Source organism: Protomyctophum parallelum (assembly GCF_964188405.1).
Source record: "Protomyctophum parallelum genome assembly, chromosome: 22".
NCBI classification, from domain to species: Eukaryota; Metazoa; Chordata; class Actinopteri; order Myctophiformes; family Myctophidae; genus Protomyctophum; species Protomyctophum parallelum.
The window spans coordinates 31,309,468-31,329,169 of record NC_139714.1 but is presented as its reverse complement, the minus strand read 5'-3'; the positions used below and the strand labels follow the sequence as shown (position 1 = coordinate 31,329,169).

Below are 19,702 nucleotides of genomic sequence, written 5' to 3'. Positions count from 1 at the left end.
CTACCATGTGAGTAAACCTGATGCACTGTGAGCTTTGTATTACTGCTACTGCCACTGGATTCATCACCTGGGCCTTGGTGCTACAGTAGATACAGTGGTATTACTGCTACTACCACTGGATTCATCACCTGTGCCTTGGTGCTAGATACAGTGTTATTACTGCTACTACCACTGGATTCATCACCTGTGCCTTGGTGCTAGATACAGTGGTATTACTGCTACTACCACTGGATTCATCACCTGTGCCTTGGTGCTAGATACAGTGGTATTACTGCTACTACCACTGGATTCATCACCTGTGCCTTGGTGTTAGATACAGTGGTATTACTGCTACTACCACTGGATTCATCACCTGTGCCTTGGTGCTAGATACAGTGGTATTACTGCTACTACCACTGGATTCATCACCTGTGCCTTGGTGCTAGATACAGTGGTAGTGTGACCCACAGCTGAGAACGAGACAAACTTACCTTTGCACAGGTAGCCTTGCCTAGCCCATTCTGACCTGAGATCAGATTCATACGAGGTTTCTGCCGGACACACACTGGTCTGATGAACCCATTCTGACCTGAGATCAGATTCTAGAAATGTCAGTCGCTCTTCGATTTTTCAAAAATAGCAGACCTACAAGCTCGTATCGCGCCACTCGGTGGCGCGATATGAGCTTGTAGATCTGCTATTTTTAAATAGCTAAAGCATAACATGATGCTGACACCAAAATGGGTGCCCGGTCAGAATGGGCTAGAGAACGAGTTTTGATTTATTGTGGTTTATCCAGAAAAGCTAACGACGAAATCCCCGCGTGCATGCACGCACGGCGTCTTTTTTTTTAATTATGGCTCAAAACGAGATGAAATAAGCATGATCGGCGTGTTAATTAATCCAGCGTCGCGCTGATGAAAACAGTTACTCCCTCCCTCTGGTGGTCAAGGAGTTAAGAGACGAGTGTAGCAATGCCACTTGCTACACTTGGCCACCATCTGTTGTGCTGTATGCTTCTCCCTAACCAACCCAATCTTCTCCTTAACCACTTAAGCCCTAATAGTTGATCTAGAAAGGCTATCTTTATTTAGTTAGTTAGCTATTTAGTTATTTATATATCAAATTGTATTATGCTACATTCCTCCGCCGCGACAGCAGAGCTAACAACACAAGGGTGTGGACGGCAGCCATTCAGGAGTCCCGAGTCTCGCATCACATCACATAAACCTTGACCGCCGGTTACCACAGGGGGCGGTAGGTGACCAGTGCCAGAGAAATGTACGACATGAGCAGATCTCTTGAGCTCTTGTTGTCTGTTGTTTGAACCGGAAGTAAAAGTCGTCCATTCCGTGGCATGATCACAGCTGTGTTTTGACCCTCGGATCATTGTTATTGTTAGCGCAACCTCAAATTAATGTTTTTTTAAGCTTCGAACATTGTACTTTATCCCATTATGAGCCATGAAGTCACTTTGGCTGTTTCTAACATGGATGCTAGCGGTGGCTAGTGTCCGAAGCTAAAACAAGGTAAAACATTTTTTTTAATCACTCTGGATTAACCCTCAATTATCACATCTCGCCTTATCGTCTAAGCTTAATGCTACCTGTGCATTATTAAATTAAACTCGATGATGCCAAATGTGATAAATGGCGTGGTATCAGATTGGAATAGACTGGCATTCACACAGATAACGATAATTGCATTTTAGGAAGTATATTGGCAGCTTTTCCGTTATTGGTATCTGTATCGTTATCGGAACAAGTCTAAATCTACCAACCCTTGCCTACCTGGTGTCCTGTGACATCATATCTAACAACATGAAGATGAGTTGCTGTCAAGTCAAACTCCCACCGACTGTACCCACAATAATTCAGCAAGCTGACAAGCTCATTGGAGAGAACAGGTCAGAGCGACTGGAAGGCATAGTCTGTATTTCAGAGAGAGAGAGAGAGAGAGAGAGAGAGAGAGAGAGAGAGAGAGAGAGAGCGCGCAGAGAAAGAACAAAGGGATGGTGGACGACACTGAGAGAAACAGTAAACGTGAGAGTAGTGTAAAGATGGACGGATAAAGAGACTCAGACGAGGAGACAAGTGATGCGGGGAGGTGGAGAGAAAGAGAGAGAGAGAGAGATGATGGAGAGTAGCAAATTAGATACCAATAGAAGGTTTTAAAGTTGAGTGGTGCCAAGGTCATGGCACACACACACACACACACACACACACACACACACACACACACACATATACATGATGAGACAGCTTTTTGTCTGATCCCATGGAATATGGTTGTTAATAGATGCGTCTCCCACTGTCTTCAACATTATCTCTCGCTCTCTGTTTGTTTCTCTCTCTGTCTTTCTTAACGGAATACTACTAATACTGAATAGCCTGGAATTAACGACAGGAAAGCCTATGAAGAGAACAGCATAGAAAAGTCCCTTGTTCTAACTGTACATGACGCCATGTACTGTACAAGGTTCAGGTTCATGAGCTCAGCTTTGTTCCCGGTGCGAGCACACCAAAGTGAACAGAATAGAACACTGCGTGGCTCGTTCTCCGGTGCCATACAGTTCAAATGATAATAATGGTGGTTATGGTGACGCCTCATGACCAGATCAGCATCAAAATCTGTTTTATCATCTATTTTAAACTTAACTTAAGCTTAATCTTTATTTATTTTAATCTAGCACTTTTGACTTTTTTGTTTCTTATTTTTCACCTATGTGACGTTAATGTGTGTGTTAACCCATTCTGACCTGAGATCAGATTCATACAAGGTTTCCACTGGACACACACTGGTCTGATGAACCCATTCTGACCTGAGATCAGATTCTAAAAATGTCAGTCGTTCTTCGATTTTTTTCAAAAATAGCAGACCTACAAGCTCGTATCGCGCCACTCGGTGGCGCGATATGAGCTTGTAGATCTGATATTTTTCAATAGCTAAAGCATAACATGATGCTAACACCAAAAGGGGTTCCCGGTCAGAATTTAATGCAGTGTTTTCCAACCTGTGTGTCGAGGAGCTTTGTTGCTCCGTTTGATGTGTCCAAGTGTTCCGCCTAATTTTACCTAAAGTAACACGGAACACGGAACAATAGACTCTAACGACCCTCGGCCATTGAAATGTTAATGCTTAGATGCATCCGCAGAGCGCATATGCATGTAGACAGCAGACCCATACATGTCCCGACCCAAACACTGAGGAGCTAAAGTAAACGTGACGTTGTTGTGATTAAACATAATGTGCCACGAAAAATAGCTGTCCAAAATAGCTGTCCATAGATGTCCAAACATGATCGCCTCGTTCGGCCAACAAAATATATCTCTCTCCCTCCACAGAAGCGCAGTGATGCCTGATTCATTCTTCGTCGTACACGTGTTATGCTTGCATGCTGAAAATGGCTGATCGACAAGCTCACAACGCGTTGTGGACGCAACGCGTTGTGAGCTTGTCGATCAGCTATGTTTAGCACGTGGAAATATGCAGGCTGTGAGAACTGAGACCCTTCACAATAAAAGCATGCAGCTTTCACAAGTTGGCCCATAATAATGACAAGGAAAAGGATTAAGAATTAGGTGGCATTTCATGCATATGATCTATTTTTTTTCCTCCAAAATGTATTAAAAAAAATATATATATATATATATATATATATATAATAAGGAATTGATTTGGATAATGGTAATAGGGTAAAGGTTGTCACTTTATTAATTTATTAATTATTTATTAATGTATGTATATATATATATATATATATATATATATATATATATATATACACACCCCCTAGGTGTTCCCCGAGATTTTTAGGCTATGAAAAGTGTTCCCTCGGACAAAAAAGGTTGGGAAACACTGTGTTAATGAGCACCAGTATGACTATGAGTACCAGTAGGGGCGCTGTTGTGCCAGAAACGGAGAGAGAGAGAGAGATAGTGCTGCACTGTTGCCTGCTAATGAGAGAGAGAGAGAGGAGGGGGGGGGGGGGAGAGGGGAGTTGCAACACTCAGTTCACACGGGTGTGACTTTTCCCTATTAAAGTTGGTTTCTTTTCCTTTCCCAATGTAAAGCAACTTCTATTTGAAAAGCCCTATATACATTTGCGATATTACTGAAACAGGTTAACAACACAAATCTTGAATGGGGGTGATCAAATTCATATTAATTTGAGGGTCCTTGACATGAAAATGTTTGAGGAAAAAACTGGAAACAAGCCCCAAAACCCACAACACGCAACTACCAATATTTACAAGTGACTTTAAAGAAAAACAAGTCCAAAGTTGTTTATAATAAGTGGACATGGCAACATGGTCACTTTCTATGTGTTCCTCCTTTGCATGCCTGTATTCTAATCAGCCTTGCTAAGGAAATGGTTAACTTCTACCTCTCCATATCTCTCTCTCTCTCTCTCTCTCTCTCTCTCTCTCTCTCTCTCTCAGATCAGATAAATTCCATTACATTCAGTTCTAACCTTGTTAGACACTGGAATCTGTGCGTGCACACATGCGTATGTATGTCTCTGTGCACCCATGTATGTATCTGCACACGTATGAATGCACATACGCACGCATGCACGCACGCACGCACTTATGCACTGAGGGAGGGAGGAGAGAGAGTACACGTGAGGAAAATAACATGGGATAGGAACAGGAAAATAGAGGGAGGAGAAGAAGTGGTCAGTTTGACTTTAACTTCTATCACAGACAGACAGACAGTGATTTAAACTTTCTAAAATCATTTTGGGGTAAGACACAAACTTTGGTTATAATTCTGTCCCGTCTAGTTTTATGACTTTTCTATGTCTATGCTCTGTATAGGTCTTCAATCATGTCATCAGTGTTATATTAAGTATTACTGTTATGCTGCATACTGTACCACACATTTGATTTGTGTATGGATGTTATCGTCTGTATAATGTCACTAGTATATATCATGATGTCTACTTATGTGTGTGTTTGTGTGCATGGCTGCATGCATAATGATTTCTCATGAATATACTTCATCATCAGTTCATTAGATCACGTCTTTCAGCGTAACAAGCAATCGCAGGGTAGTGCGCATCAATACATCAAAATGTTGGCTACTCACAACAGGTATGGTGACATATGTAGTCCCATCCGCACATTTCAAGCAGGAGGCAGCCTTTACTTGGGAAAGCTGATTAATTGTACAGTACATTGTACAGTCTTCTCATACAGCTTTTCAATTCAAGTAGTAACGTTTTATTGATTGATTGACTTTTTATTTTTCTTCTCGAAAAGAGCATTGAGGTTCCCCCTCATTTGCAATGCTGACGAGATCACATATAAATGGGTTTATGGGTTGGTCATGTAGCCTATGCCATGGACATGGGTAATTGTTCGTAAACATATGAGAGAGAGGGAGGGAGGGAGGGAGGGAGGGAGAGAGAGAGAGAGAGAGAGAGCTTTTTTTCATAAATAAAATGCATCCAAAACCAATGTTTTAACACACAACCTGTGAGCGGAGGCAGCGGTGGCCGAACGGTTTGCGTAGCGGTCTTGATATCAGAAGGTCGCTATAGTTCGTATCCCCGGACCGGCACGTTAAAATTACCACCGCTGAAGTGCCCTTGGACAATGCATTGAACCTCTACCATGAAATGTTCTATGAGCAGGGCCTGGCTGTAAACAAGTTATTGAGCTTAGTCCAGTTACCCTGGGTAAACCTTTCCTAGATCTATACGTAATCAGACTTCCCAGTAGTACGTTTTTGGCCGGCCAACGTGACTGGTAAGATTCAATTTCCTCCGGTCAGAATAAAAAAATAATCGTCCCTAATGTAATAAACGTCACGTCATGTGCAGATATACGTGTATTAGAAGTAAACCACACAGCTCATCTTGTTAGTCGATTACTGTGACGCAGAACTTCTTCCCAACCCCTTCACTTCATATTCGCTCACTGTGCTATTCCTGCTTTTGTACTTTCCTAAAGCACACTGTCTACTCCATCATGTAAGGGTGTCGTTTGCCAAAAAGAACGGAACGGAGTGATCTGCTCGTGTAAGGCGACGCCATCGTAAAACTGTATAAACCAAACAACTAGCCTGAGCATATTCTTTTTTCATGATGCTGTGTGAATGTTTCTGAAAGCCACTGAAACTCTTAGAAGTTTCAGTGGCTTTAACATAATCGTCTGACTGTGTGTGTGTGTGTGTCAATAGGTTGTAAAGCTTCAGTAACTTCTTGAACTTCATTTTGTGTGCGTGTGTGTGTGTGTGTGTGTGTGTGCGTGTGCGTGTGCTGTGTAGGGAGTGAAACCTGGGAGTTTTGATAAAGTGGCCATTCCTGAGGTGAAGGAGATTATAGAGGGATGTATCAGGCAGAACAAAGATGAGAGGTAACACTAACACACACACACACACACACACACACACACTATCTCTACCATTGAAAACATTGAAAACTTTTATGTTTGAGAGCTCAAGAGCTACAGAGGCCATCTGGGAATCCGAAGATCCCCCTGTTCGTTCCTCGGCTCCTCTAGGCTTTGTACTGCCTGGTTAAGTTCCCCTGAGCAAGACACCAAACTCCCCTGTGTGTTCAATCAGAGCAAGTTACTGCTGGGTCAACGCAGAGGAGTCATTCACCCTCTAGGATCACTGTCCTAATGGAGAGTGCTAATTGCAACAATGTCCGAGGGAAAATATTTATATAATTGTTGTGGAGTTTATTTTCCTCATAGATATAGTGGAGTAGAAGTAAAAGTATTGGAAATTGGAAATACTCAAGTAAATACCTCAAAGTTGTACTAGTACACCGCTGTCCGTGACCCTGAGAGGCCTCGGTAGAGGTCCATGTTTGGGATGTGGTCCGCCCATGTGATGCCCAGAGCCATTCTTAACATTCTTGGGTAGACTCCGTCCAGCCAGGCCCTGTTCTGTTCCTGACGTGACGTGAGTGTCCATGTCCCAACCCTTCCCCCCCCCCCCCCCCCCCCCCGTACAGCAGTACGGATGCCACAAACAGCCACCTCTTTCCTCATCCAATACAAGGCATTCCAGGCAAGTGCCCTCCGGACCTTCTGTCGAGGAAGTCCAGGCATCGACTACTGTACCTCAAGCACTGTCTCATCAGGAGGATTTGTCCTCCTACCATTACTTTTTTTTTTTGCTGTACCCATTTATCGGCTTCAATTTAACACAATCCCCTCAAAAATTACTATTTCCTGTAGGCTGAGCCGACATATCTGCGGTTTCCCCGCACCTCCTTCTACAGTGAATGGAAAAGTGACTGATAGTTAGTCTGCCTCAAACGTCTATTACATGCTTTTTACTAACATTACAAAGATGCCCAGAACATCGGGATGAACCTGTGTAGTTTATGGCTGCTCCAACAGTAGTGGCAACATAAAAAAAAAACGGAATGTCAAAATATCTACCGCAGTGATTTTATACCTCATACTAAGCATTAAAGTATGAGCTATAAAGTACAGCAGCCTTGGGTTCCTAAAACAGAAAGATTGGGTATTGGGTAAGACTGACGTTATGTATCTTTCAGGACCTTTCACTGCTTTGTCTCAAGTTCTCAACCATTACTATATGGCTCTGGTCTCAGCCCCCGCGGTAGATATTTTGACATTCCGTTTTTTGGAATATTGCCACTACTGCTGGAGCAGCCATAAACTACACCGGTTCATCCCGATGTTCTGGGCATCTTTGTAATGTTAGTGTTAGTAAAAAGCAGGTAAAAGAGTAACGTTGGAGGCAGACTAACAGTCACTTTTCCATTCACTGTAGTAGAAGGAGGTAAATGGTAAATGGTCCATTTATATAGCGCCTTTATCCAAGGCGCTTTACATAGATTGTGCATTACATTCACCCATTCATACACCGATTGCGGCGGAAGCCATGCAACCAACAAGCACATCGGGAGCAATTTGGGGTTCAGTGTCTTGCCCAAGGACACTTCGACATGTAGACAGGAGGAGCCGGGATTCGAACCGCCGACCCATGGATCATTGGACGACCTGCTCTACCTCCTGAGCCACGGTCGTGGGGAAACCGCAGATATGTCGTCTCCACCTACAGGAAATACGTTGCCTGCGACCATGAGACCCGTTTCTGAATCGGTCTATAGCAATCATTCTTTAATGAATCCTGGCGCTGATTGTGTTAATTGTGTTCCAGTTCCAATTTTGTCTGCTCATTCCTCGCGTGAAGTGAGTGAGGGATGCTCCTATCATCATACATCATCACATTCCGGCCAATCAAATCATTGCTGTGGGGTACACCCACACACACAAAGCTTCTTGGTATAGGAGGGGTAGTGCCCCTCAAAAAAAAAAGAAAAAATCCTACATCTTGTAATATGGTTTCTTACTCCCAATTGCATCAAAGGCCTTGTATAGCGGACCCTGTTGGAGGTGCACGTGGTAGTTAAAGGTATATTCAGTGATTTCACTTAATTCAAATATCACTTATTTTCTTGTTTTGTTGTGATAATCCTCCCTACTATAGTGTGTGCTGGCCATATAAGGAGTGTCCCTGTCCCCAGTTAACCCCTGGGGGTCAAAAAACCTTAGGTTTCGTTTTTGACTCTCTATCCTGATTGGACGAAAGGCTGGGTCCCACAGCCAAAAACGAAACCTAAGGTTTTTTGAGTGAAATCACTGAATATACCTTTAATGTTTGTGTCCATGCAACTCATTCATGGGAAATGCAGAGTCAAGTACGCTCCACACACACACACACACACACACACACACACACACACACACACACACACACACACACACACACACGAGTTTCCCAAAGGAAATATGCATAGTGAGTGGGCGTGTGGTTCTTCACCCCCTTTCACTGTGAACATAGATATTCTGTGCATAGATGTGCCACGCAATGGTAGGCCTGAGGCCTGGTATGGTAGGCCTCAGGCCTACCATACCAGGTCTGACGGGTCAATAACCCATTCTGACCTGAGATCAGATTCATACGAGGTTTCCGCCGGACACACACTGGTATGATGAACCCATTCTGACCTGAGATCAGATTCAAAAAATGTCAGTCGCTCTTCGTTTTTTCAAAAATAGCAGACCTACAAGCTCGTATCGCGCCACTCGGTGGCGCGATATGAGCTTGTAGATCTGCTATTTTTAAATAGCTAAAGCATAACATGATGCTGACACCAAAATGGGTGCCCGGTCAGAATGGGATAAAGGAATGCTGAATTAACTAGCTTGTATTGGTAACTTTGACTGCACAATAGTCTCCCATTTAACCTCCTTGTATAGGCCTGTATAGGCCTATATTTATGAACTCGGCAATCAAATTGAATTAATTTAATTCACTTGCACAATGGGACAGTAGTGTTTTCATATAGGCCTACATTTTACCTTACCGACATCACTTTGCCTCTGAAATTTAATGTAATACTATTTGGACTGCCGGACAGCTGACAGTAGGCTCTCTTTACGCTTTAAATTATATATGGCAAATTATATATCACCACTCACTCACAACACACATTTCTCTGCGAATGGTTTTACTACTGCCACATGTCGACAGGTGTGTGTAGGCTAAAGAGGCTTTAGGGAAACGGGTTAGTTTCTAAATGCATTCATGCAGGAGGCCTTACGTGCGCAATGAGGACAGGTATGGCTGTGCTCTAGTCTATAGGTTGTCTATTTCTATGTTGTTGTGTTTGACAGTGTTTCCCAAAAAAGGACATGGTGTCTGATTGGCTGCCATGTTAGGCCACACACAGGCTTCTGTGTGCGGCCTAGAGGGGTGTGTTCAAGCTACGGGCGACATAATTGTTTTTGGGAAACCCAGCCAATTTCTCTCTCTCTCTCTCTCTCTCTCTCTCTCTCTCAGGTATGCCATCAAGGATTTGTTGAACCATGCATTCTTTCAGGAAGAGACAGGTGTCCGGGTGGAGCTTGCTGAAGAAGATGATGGAGAAATGATCTTCATCAAACTGTGGCTCCGCATCGAAGACGTTAAGAAGCTTAAAGGCAACAAACCACACAACTCTCTCTCTCTCTCACACACACACACACACACACACACACACACACACACACACACACACACACACACACACACACACACACACACACACACACATTCTGATTCACATTTATACACTTCATTCACATCAGTGAGCTACCCTACTGCACTCCCATTGTACTGGTCACTGGGAGCTGCCCACTCTTCTACTGTTGGCCACTGGGAGCTGTGAATGAAAGTGTTATTTTAAGAAACATGAACTGATTCTATGTGGAGTTTGCATGTTCTCCCCATGTTCCTTCCCAAGGGTAGGTACCCTCGCAAAAAACATGCAGTAATCCTGGTCTCTAAACTCTGGCGCCTGATAGAGGGGAAAGGAACTGGTCCGAATAACGTGTTCCTTCCACGCGCACTCTCCCTTGTCAGGTGAAAATAAGCACTTGTAGCTTGAACTCCTCATGCATAGAAGGGAGCATGAGGTCAGTTCACCCCCCCCCCCCCCAGGTTGGCAGAGGAAGTGTAGCGCCCAGGATTACATTAGATAATTGACACTGAGTGAAAAAATGGGTTGCAAAATTGTGGGATAAAAAAAACCAAAACATGAACTGACATTACTGTTTTCATGCGTTTTGTCCACAGGGAAGTATAAAGACAACGAGGCCATCGAGTTCTCCTTTGACCTGAACAAGGACATACCTGAGGATGTCGCTCAGGAAATGGTACCAGGCCCACACCACACCACATCTTTGAATATATATTCTGTCAGAGCGAACGTTTTGAACTCAAATCTTTGCTTCCCTGATGTGACGTGAGTGTCCATGAGGGGTCCCTGGAAAAACATATTTTCAGATGGGGGTCGGCGGCCAATTTCATATAATCTCTGGGGTCCTTGACATGAAATAGTTTGAGAACCACTGATATAGAAACATAGTCTTTTCAGAAAACTGTCATGATTTAGAAGACATTTTGTAGAATCTGGTCTCAGTCCTAAATGGGTTAAGCAGAAACGGTGTAATTGGGGGCGACATAGCTGAATGGTTAGATGGCCCGCCTGGAGAGCAGGAGTCGATTCCAGGCCTGGCTAGCAATGACGTCGAATATGTCCATTTCACAGGGCAAATTCAATCATCAATGGCAGTTACATTTTCCCTGTTCATGATGATTTCCCCCTTAGTGTTGCCACTGTTTATATCGCATCTGAATCTTCCAACCTGTAGAATAGTGTCACAATCACGTTGGTTCTCAGTTCAGGGCAAGAAGAAGCAAGTATTTTTTGTTTACAGTTCCTTTTAGGATCCTAAACCAATTCATTTCAGTGAAATGAGCTGGTTCAAAATTAGGCAGGGGAAAAAAAGAAGGGAACCGGTTCAAACCCGGTGGAAAAGAGGGCCTCAGAGTTTTAGATTAGATTAGATTAGATTCAATTTATTGTCACTGCACAGAGTATACAAACTTACTTAGACAATGAAATGAAGGGTGTACAAAGAGTGCACTTACGGGGGTCCTTGAAGTTAAAACAGTTTGAGAACCACTGGTACTACAAATTGTTTTGTTGTTGTTTTTGTCGTCAGGTGGAGTCTGGCTACGTTGCAGAGGGAGACCATAAGACGATGGCCAAAGCCATCAAGGACAGAGTATCTCTGATCAGAAGGAAGCGAGAGCAGAGACAGCTGGTCAGAGAAGAGCAGGAGAAGCGACGGCAGGAGCTGCAGACACCAGAGACACACACATTGGTTAGTTGGATACCTAGCTAGTGGGTTGGTTGATCTGGCTGACTAGTTGGGTAGGTAGTAAGTCGACTCATTTAGTTTGATAGTAGGGAAGCTGGAAGTACCTTCACTAAAAACAGCCGGGACAACGCTCCACATGTCCCAAACTCTTCTCCCTTCTGGCTCCAAAACTATGGAATGCACTTGTCATTGCTATCAGAACTGCAGAGTCTCTCCCAATCTTCCGCCGTAGTCTGAAAACCCACCTCTTCTGTCTCCATCAGTTCATGAGTTTGGCCTAGCGCTGCAATACCGAATCCGGCCACTATGTCCATTTCGCCTCAGGGTCTGATGCCGTCTCTATTAATATATACTCTAAGGAGTATACCCATTTTTCAGCTTCAATTCTATAGTGTTCCCGGGTCCAGTTTTGTCTGCTTATTTCTTTGTGTCATCACTTCCAATTTAACGTTTTGTGTCCTGTATCTTATTCCTGTGTGAGTTCTCTCTCCTAATTGGATAAAAGTGGGACCTGAAGAGATGGGGAGAGATGGGGGGACCCTTGTTACTGAAAAAAAACAAGAAACAACAACAAAAAATGAACAAAGGAAAATGACTTACCCTACCTTTTTAATGTGAGTTTGTACTGTATGTTTCCAGCAGGCTGATATGGAGGAGATTGAAGCAGAGCCACAACTTCAACAGCTTCATTACCAGAGCAGCCTCACATGTAAGACTTTAACTGAATTTAATTACTACTTACTACTTTAACTAACCTCTGACATGTAATAATAACATTAACCCATTCTGACCTGAGATCAGATTCATACGAGGTTTCCACTGGACACACACTGGTCTGATTAACCCATTCTGACCTGAGATCAGATTCTAAAAAATGTCAGTCGTTCTTCGTTTAAAAAAAAATAGCAGACCTACAAGCTCGTAGCGCGCCACTCGGTGGCGTGCTATGAGCTTGTAGATCTGCTATTTTTCAATAGCTAAACTGCTAAAGCATAACATGATGCTGACACCAAAATGGGTGCCCGGTCAGAATGGGTTAACTAACCTCTGACATGTAATAATAACATTAATATTAATTACTGCCTCACGCTACAGAAACAGGAGCCTATCTCCTGTTTCTGTAGCGTGAGGCAGCTTGATGTACAAGTACACCGCCTGGACATGGCGCTAGTATGTCGCAGGGACTTACCCCAATCCCAATCTTTTTTTCAAAGCGCTTTACATAACATCAAAATTAATTGGGTGAAAAAAAATGCCAGTCACTTTAACAAATCTCTGGCATGTAGAGATACATGTACCGATACGATTTTGTACTTTCCGATACCGATTCCTACAACTTGTGCATAGGCCGATACCGAGCTCTGATCCGATAACATTGTGTAATTTCAAGAACGATCTAGGACACTGGTTCTCAAAGTGTGGTCCAGGAACCCTCAGGGTTCTTTTAGGGTGTTCCAAATGGAACTATTGAGAGTTATGGTGGTCCTTGAAATTTAAAAAGTTTAATGATCTAGTCTCATCACTGATCTAGTCTAGGAACAAATACAAATGCCATTAATAATTGTTCAACTGCAGTATAAAACAGCCATGCAACATCAAATGAAGCAATTGGAATATTACTGTAAATGAGATATCGTCATGTGATAATATCATGTGAGATCGGCATAGACTGGCCGACTGGCAGCATTTTAGGCCATAATGGAATCGGTACCGGAACAACTCTACTGACATGGTAAGACTAACCTACCTTAGATGAAACTAACCTTTCACGTCTCTGTATCCCACCGTCAGCTGAAGGAGTTCTAGACAGCGGCCAGGGTGGGTCTGTTTTATCCTCCGAGGTGTCCCTCCAGGGTCAGCTGGTCATGTCCTACAGCTGCCCTCCCTCATCATCGTCCTCCCAGCAGGCCCCTATTCCCCAGGCCCAAGCCCCGCCCCCCTACCCCCCCACACAGCACCCAGCATACCCCCCACCTCAGCCAATGGTGAGTGTTGTTGCTGCCGCCGCCGCTGCTGTCATCAAAGTGTTGACAGCCTTTCTGTGTTGTCTTTGCCTTCCACATAACAGGATGCACAGCTCACTTGCATTTTGCTGCTGTGGTGTTTTACTGTCCCATATCATTATGTAACACAAATAACACACGCAAACAACTTACAACGTGGGCATTTAGCACATGCTCTTACCCAGAGCGACTTACAAGGAGCAAGTTGAATAATCACAGTATAGTGCCCCACACACACACACACACACACACACACACACACACACACACACACACAAACAAACAAACAAACACACATACACCTGATTTGCCATTTTGTGATATCAATGGGAGTTGGCTTTTCTGTGCGTTTGCAGAACTAGAACCGTGAAATGCAGAGGAACTACATAGGGATGTCCCGATCCAATGCCGATCATTTGATTTTGAGTATCTGCCTATAGCGATTTTTCCTGATCCGATATTTATATTTCTATAGAACACTTATGCCATGTCACAATAGTACAATATCCAAAATTATAGACGATATCCAATCTAATATCATGATATTGATGCTATGGATGTCCCGATCACGTTGAAAATGAAAGTGATCGGATCGGGACAATCCGAAGAGGAACCTAAACGTATTATTCTGTCAGTTACAACCAATTAATCACCTGTTGAACAGACAGACAGACAGAGCGACACACACAAAGATTACAGTCAATGAGACAGACCGCCGGACGGAGGGTCATTCAGTCAGATACGTTAGTAATTCAGACAGACAGACAGACATCTGACAGACATGCTGTTAGATAGAGACTTGGTAGAGCTGTATCCTGTTCCCTCTCTTTCTTTTCTTCTGTTCTACTACTCTTTATTGTAAGTTTGTTTATATGCATTGTTTATTGTGTGTTGTACATTGTTATTTTCTATCTTCTTTGCGTTTACTTTGTTGTTGTGCACATGGTGTTATTTTCTGTTGTGTGTATTTTACATTATGTATTTTACCATTAGTCATATATGTTTCAGCTTGATTTCCGGTTTCGTCATCATAACGCGACGGCCTCGTCACCAGATCCGCGACAATTCCGCTCTTTCTTTTTAATTATTAAAAAACGGCGAATTAAACACATTAAACAAATAGCAGGTTTAGCGTATTACGCAGCACCGACACATAGTGGGGAACGCGGGTTACGCAGTAGAACTGTTAAAGATAGGGTAAGTGATTTTCTTTGGTTAAAATAAGTGTTAAAAATCTCTATTTTGTGATGGTACTCATTGCTATAGAGCAGAGGTTTTCAACTGGTGGTCCGTGGACCACTGGTGGTCCGTGGACCACTGGTGGTCCGTGAAGGTATTGCATGTGGACGTGGTCCCTGGCCATGCATTTAGTATGTTTTTTTATCGACCACTAGTTGGAAAACAAACTAGTTCATTAAGTGACCTGGTGATGTACTGGGAAGTCGGATGTCAAGAACTTCCACAGAAAGGGAATTTGAATTTCAAGGAAAAGTTAACCGGATTTGACTGGTTGAGTCTATTATTGTGCCCATATAATCATGCAGGTTAAGAGAACAGATTAAGGGCAACCAGGCAAAGGAATAGCTCCGGACGACTAACATTACTGACTGTTAAGGGCTTGATTTAATTCACCTCAAATTAACACATTTGATATTGATTTTAATATCCCCTCACTCAACTCAACAGTGGTCCCCAGGTTGATTATCCCATTCTGACCGGGCACCCATTTTGGTGTTAGCATCATGTTAAGCTTTACCTATTGAAAAATAGCAGATCTACAAGCTCATATCGCGCCACCGAGTGGCGCGATATGAGCTTGTAGGTCTGCCATTTTTGAAAAATCGAAGAACGACTGACATTTTTAGAATCTGATCTCGGGTCAGAATGGGTTCATCAGACCAGTGTGTGTCCGGCGGAAACCTCGTATGAATCTGATCTCAGGCCAGAATGGGTTATTAGTCTATCTAATAATCTACAGATTATTAGGTCCCTGGTTCATAATCAGTTGAAAACCCCTGCTTATAGAGTGTTTTTGTTCTGTAACAGAAGTCTCACCAGCTTTTTTTTTTTTTAACAGAAAATGTATTTTCAGGTTCCAGGTTGCATTTTAGCCAAGCAGGGTAGAGAACTCGGTCAGGATACAGATTAAACATCAGAATATAGTGATTTAACCTTTTAACTAAAAATATCACGTAACCTACCCTTTAAAGGGATTGTGACATTAAAGAAAATGTTTTGGAATTGTTCTTATTTTTTTTAGGTTTTCTAATCTCAATTGCACCCAAAAAACATGAACTTTTAACATTCAGTAGATTTTCTGTGATCTGGGGTTTTCTGGCTCAAACAGGTGCTCTGATTTGCCGGCAGTAAGTGATGTAAGACCCTGCAAATCCCCTTATGTCAATGGGATTGGCCAGCAGATGTCACTGTTTTCACTGTGTTGCCTGTTTTCATTGTAGCTCAAAGGGCTTCCAAACCCCAAAGAAAACTTCAGACCACAGAAAATCCACTGAATGTTCAAAGTTCAGGTTTTTTGGGTGTAATTGAGGTCATAAAACCTAAAAGAAAAAGAAAAATAAATGAAAATTAATGTCATAAAACCTTTAAGATTTTTTCATAATAATTGTGAGCTAGACCCCTGAGAGATGGATTGCTGAGAGGAAGCGCCACACCTACCTACACCTCCCTGGATTTACAGCACATCTTAGTTACTCAAGCCAAGCCCTGCTACTCATACTGAGTTGGTGGTGCCCGCTGCCTGGGGTTGAACCCAAAACCTTGCCTTTGAGCAAGGTTCCACATGCGGAAACGGACCGACATGCGGAAACACCGGTCGGACATGCGGTCGAACACGCTGCTCATAGGGTTTTGGGAGGGACATCTGTATACATGTTCGCAAGGAGTTCTAAATGCACTTTTAGTTTTAATGCATTTATAAATAATGCCCCATCTCTTTTCAGTTCGCCAACCTAATTTCATTGTCATAACCAAAACACAGTCTATACTCCTGTGATGTAAAAAAAAAAAAAGGTTTCATGAATCTCATGGTAGAAGGGCGGAGATCAACCACACCTAGACATTTTAGGTTGGCCTCTCAAGTCTCCACTTGACCTCAGCACTCAAAGGAATTTGAGTTGGTGTTTCTTCACTGACTTCTTTTCCTCTCGGTATCCAGTAATTCCTACTGTATGTAGCAAAGTACGCAAAACACTGTTCCTGGTCGTATTGCCATCATTTTATATTTCCACAACACAATGGAGGAAATGGTAGAATAAAGGGCACACATAAACATCATTCCTCTGTAGAAATGTTGTGAGAAGAGAGAACGGAGGGGGAGCGGTCACTGATGATGCAGATGGCACAATAAGCACTGGAATGGAGGAATGTCGGCTCAACTCGGCACCATTGTAGTAATGAGCAAATTATCTCCCTTCTACTTTTCTACATACAGAGCCCTGTGTGTATTATTGTCTTATGTTGTGTACATGGCTATTTTCTGTCTGTTGTTTTCATTGTGATGTTTTATTTGTATGCGTGTACATCTGTCTCATTTTCTGTCAGTTGTGTTTATTGTGCTGTTTTTTTCTTAGCTTTGTGTAATCATTCTCATTTTCTGTTTCATTGTTCATTAAGTGTGGGTGTGTTTGTTTTCCATCTTGGCCCATCTCCGCAGCCTGTCTCCCATCGCCGTAGAAACCGTAGCATGTCTGTTTGCGTTCCCTCTTCCTCGTCCTTTGCTCCTGCGTTCCTGGTCCCTCAGCCCTCCACCCCTCCACCAGACCTTGGCCACGCCCCCTCCTCCCACTGCCCCTCTTCCCTGGCACTGGAGAGGGAGACGTTTGCGGGGCGTCTCTCCAAGGCTCTGGAGACGGTCCTCCCTCTCCACTCCTCCTCTTCATCGTCCCCCCATCCCAGAGCCCGGCAGAGGAGGGCCAGCCTGCCCGCGCTCTACTCCTCTTCCGTACGTTCGCCTTAAGCCTAATTTATGCTCTGTCGTGTCTGTGTGACAAAGCATAAATCGGGCTTTAGCCAGGACAGAATCGGGGGGTGAGAGACAAGAGGGAGAGTATCACGAGAACTATAGTGCTGATTGAGTTTTGGGGGTTGGTTTGTTCAGTTTCAGTTGTTAATAACAGGAAACAAGAGATTAATGTTCATTGTTTCATTAGCGTTAGTTTTCTAGTTCAATAAGCTAAGTTGAAGTTTACTGAAGTAGACAGTAATCTACAACAACCACAATCCCTTGCATGGGGCAGCAACAGTAACAGCCCACTTTTGTTTGCCGCTAGACTTGAACTTCCTCCACTACAAGAAACAGTAAATCATGATGACAAGTGGTATTCATTTGTACATTGTGGATGTGACTTGTCAAAGTCACAGGAATACAGTGAAATAATCAAAGCCTAAAATTAAGAATCTTATCAATAACTGAACAGAAACTGAAGCAAGCCCAACGAACACTAAATGCTCACACTGGGGACTGCACTGGTGTCTGATAATAGATTAGAGTCTCAGAAGGACTGTATGAAAATCATCTTAAATTCAGATAGATAATGCAACACAATGACATGTATTAGAAAGCGTTGATTGATTCGACAAGAAATCGTCAGTGGAGAAAAGATTGATTAAAGAAACTAAATTCAAATGTCCATGATAGCGACATAATTCACAGCCTATGAAGCAGATAATTTTGAGGTTGCTCTATCGCCCCTAAAAGTAAAATTGTTAAATCGGTCTTTAATACGTGTCTTCATCAAGGTCGTGTTGTAGAATAGTGTGGCACCATGTATCACGTATACCATGTCTTGTTTTGGTGGCTCAGTGTAATTGTATCTAAGATAAGAATGAATATATTCCCTGTGCAGAATTAGCAGCATGCAGCTTTGGAAAACAATGTGGCACCATGGAAACTGTCAACAGCCTCTTGGAATGAGAACATTAAATTAGTTTATCAATTAGTTGCTTTATAGCCCGTGTTATGTGAGCATTGTGCTCTGTGCAGCATTACAATTTATAGTTTGGGGCGTTTTAGCTTAAGCAGAGCAATTTATAAAGTGCAAGATCAGAGTAAATGGCATTGACCCCAGTCAACAAATTACAGGCTAAACGGCCAAGTAAGTATAGTGCAAAGAACAACAATTAAATGCTACAAAGAAACAAGGATAAACCGGGTAAACAAACCGAGCGTTAAGAGAATTCTCTGCCAATCTCAATACCTGGAAATGTAATCGAGATTGTGATCAAATTTTGCAGAATTCAGCTGTCTTTCACAATATTAAATTAGGATGGGAGTAGCTCCATCAAACGTTCTTTCTTTGGTTCTGAACAGCACGCAATTGATGTTAGCAGGGCAATGATGGCCGCAGCTTAAGCTAGCTATTGCTAGCATAATTGGTTCAACAAATCTAGTTTGTTCTGTTCCAGTCACCTGTGTAGGTCTCTGTTACTTTCCCTGCCTACACGGTAAATTCATCTGTTCTAGTTTAATTCGGAGTGTGTACACTCTTGGAGTTGTATTGACACTGGGGACTCTGTCTTCTCATCCATTTATCTCTCTCTCCCTGGGCCTGTCTGTATATCTGACCACCCCTTTGTTCTCATTAAATACAGACCGTGTGTTGGCTTTGCTCTGACAGACACTGACAGAATATTGTGAAACACTACAAGTGTCATTAGCTTTATAGCTTACCCTCACAATTAGTCTAAATTAGTTCTAATTCATTTTCTAGTCTAAATTAGTTCAAATTCCTTTTCTATTAGCTTGTCCAAACATCATGACTCCCTGTCACAAGACACCGTCATGTCAGATTGATTCTTTCATCATGAGCCTGTTGTTAACAGATCAGTGTTCTGTTCTTTTAAACAACATAGTTTGTTGGTATTAACTAGATAAACTGGGATGTGACATAGTTCGTCTCATAGTTCTGTTTTGTTTGAAAATGAGGATGGTTGTTTGTCTACTAGAGCCTGACCAAGCACGGGCTGACACTTTGGTGACCTCAGTCAGAGCAAATGTCA

General features: G+C 42.8%; 1 protein-coding gene across 2 annotated transcripts in view; it reads left to right on the top strand.

Moving 5' to 3' along the window:
• The window catches only part of LOC310853533 (serine/threonine-protein kinase WNK1-like), a 144,658-nt gene that overhangs the window by 66,586 nt on the left and 58,370 nt on the right, over window positions 1–19,702 (top strand). For both annotated transcript variants that reach the window (XM_083757915.1, XM_083757914.1), the window contains exons 6-11: window positions 6,253–6,341; window positions 9,817–9,956; window positions 10,591–10,670; window positions 11,523–11,684; window positions 12,321–12,390; window positions 13,473–13,666. In XM_083757915.1, the coding sequence (XP_083614041.1) occupies window positions 6,253–6,341; window positions 9,817–9,956; window positions 10,591–10,670; window positions 11,523–11,684; window positions 12,321–12,390; window positions 13,473–13,666 (735 nt within the window). The remainder of the gene's footprint in view (window positions 1–6,252; window positions 6,342–9,816; window positions 9,957–10,590; window positions 10,671–11,522; window positions 11,685–12,320; window positions 12,391–13,472; window positions 13,667–19,702) is intronic.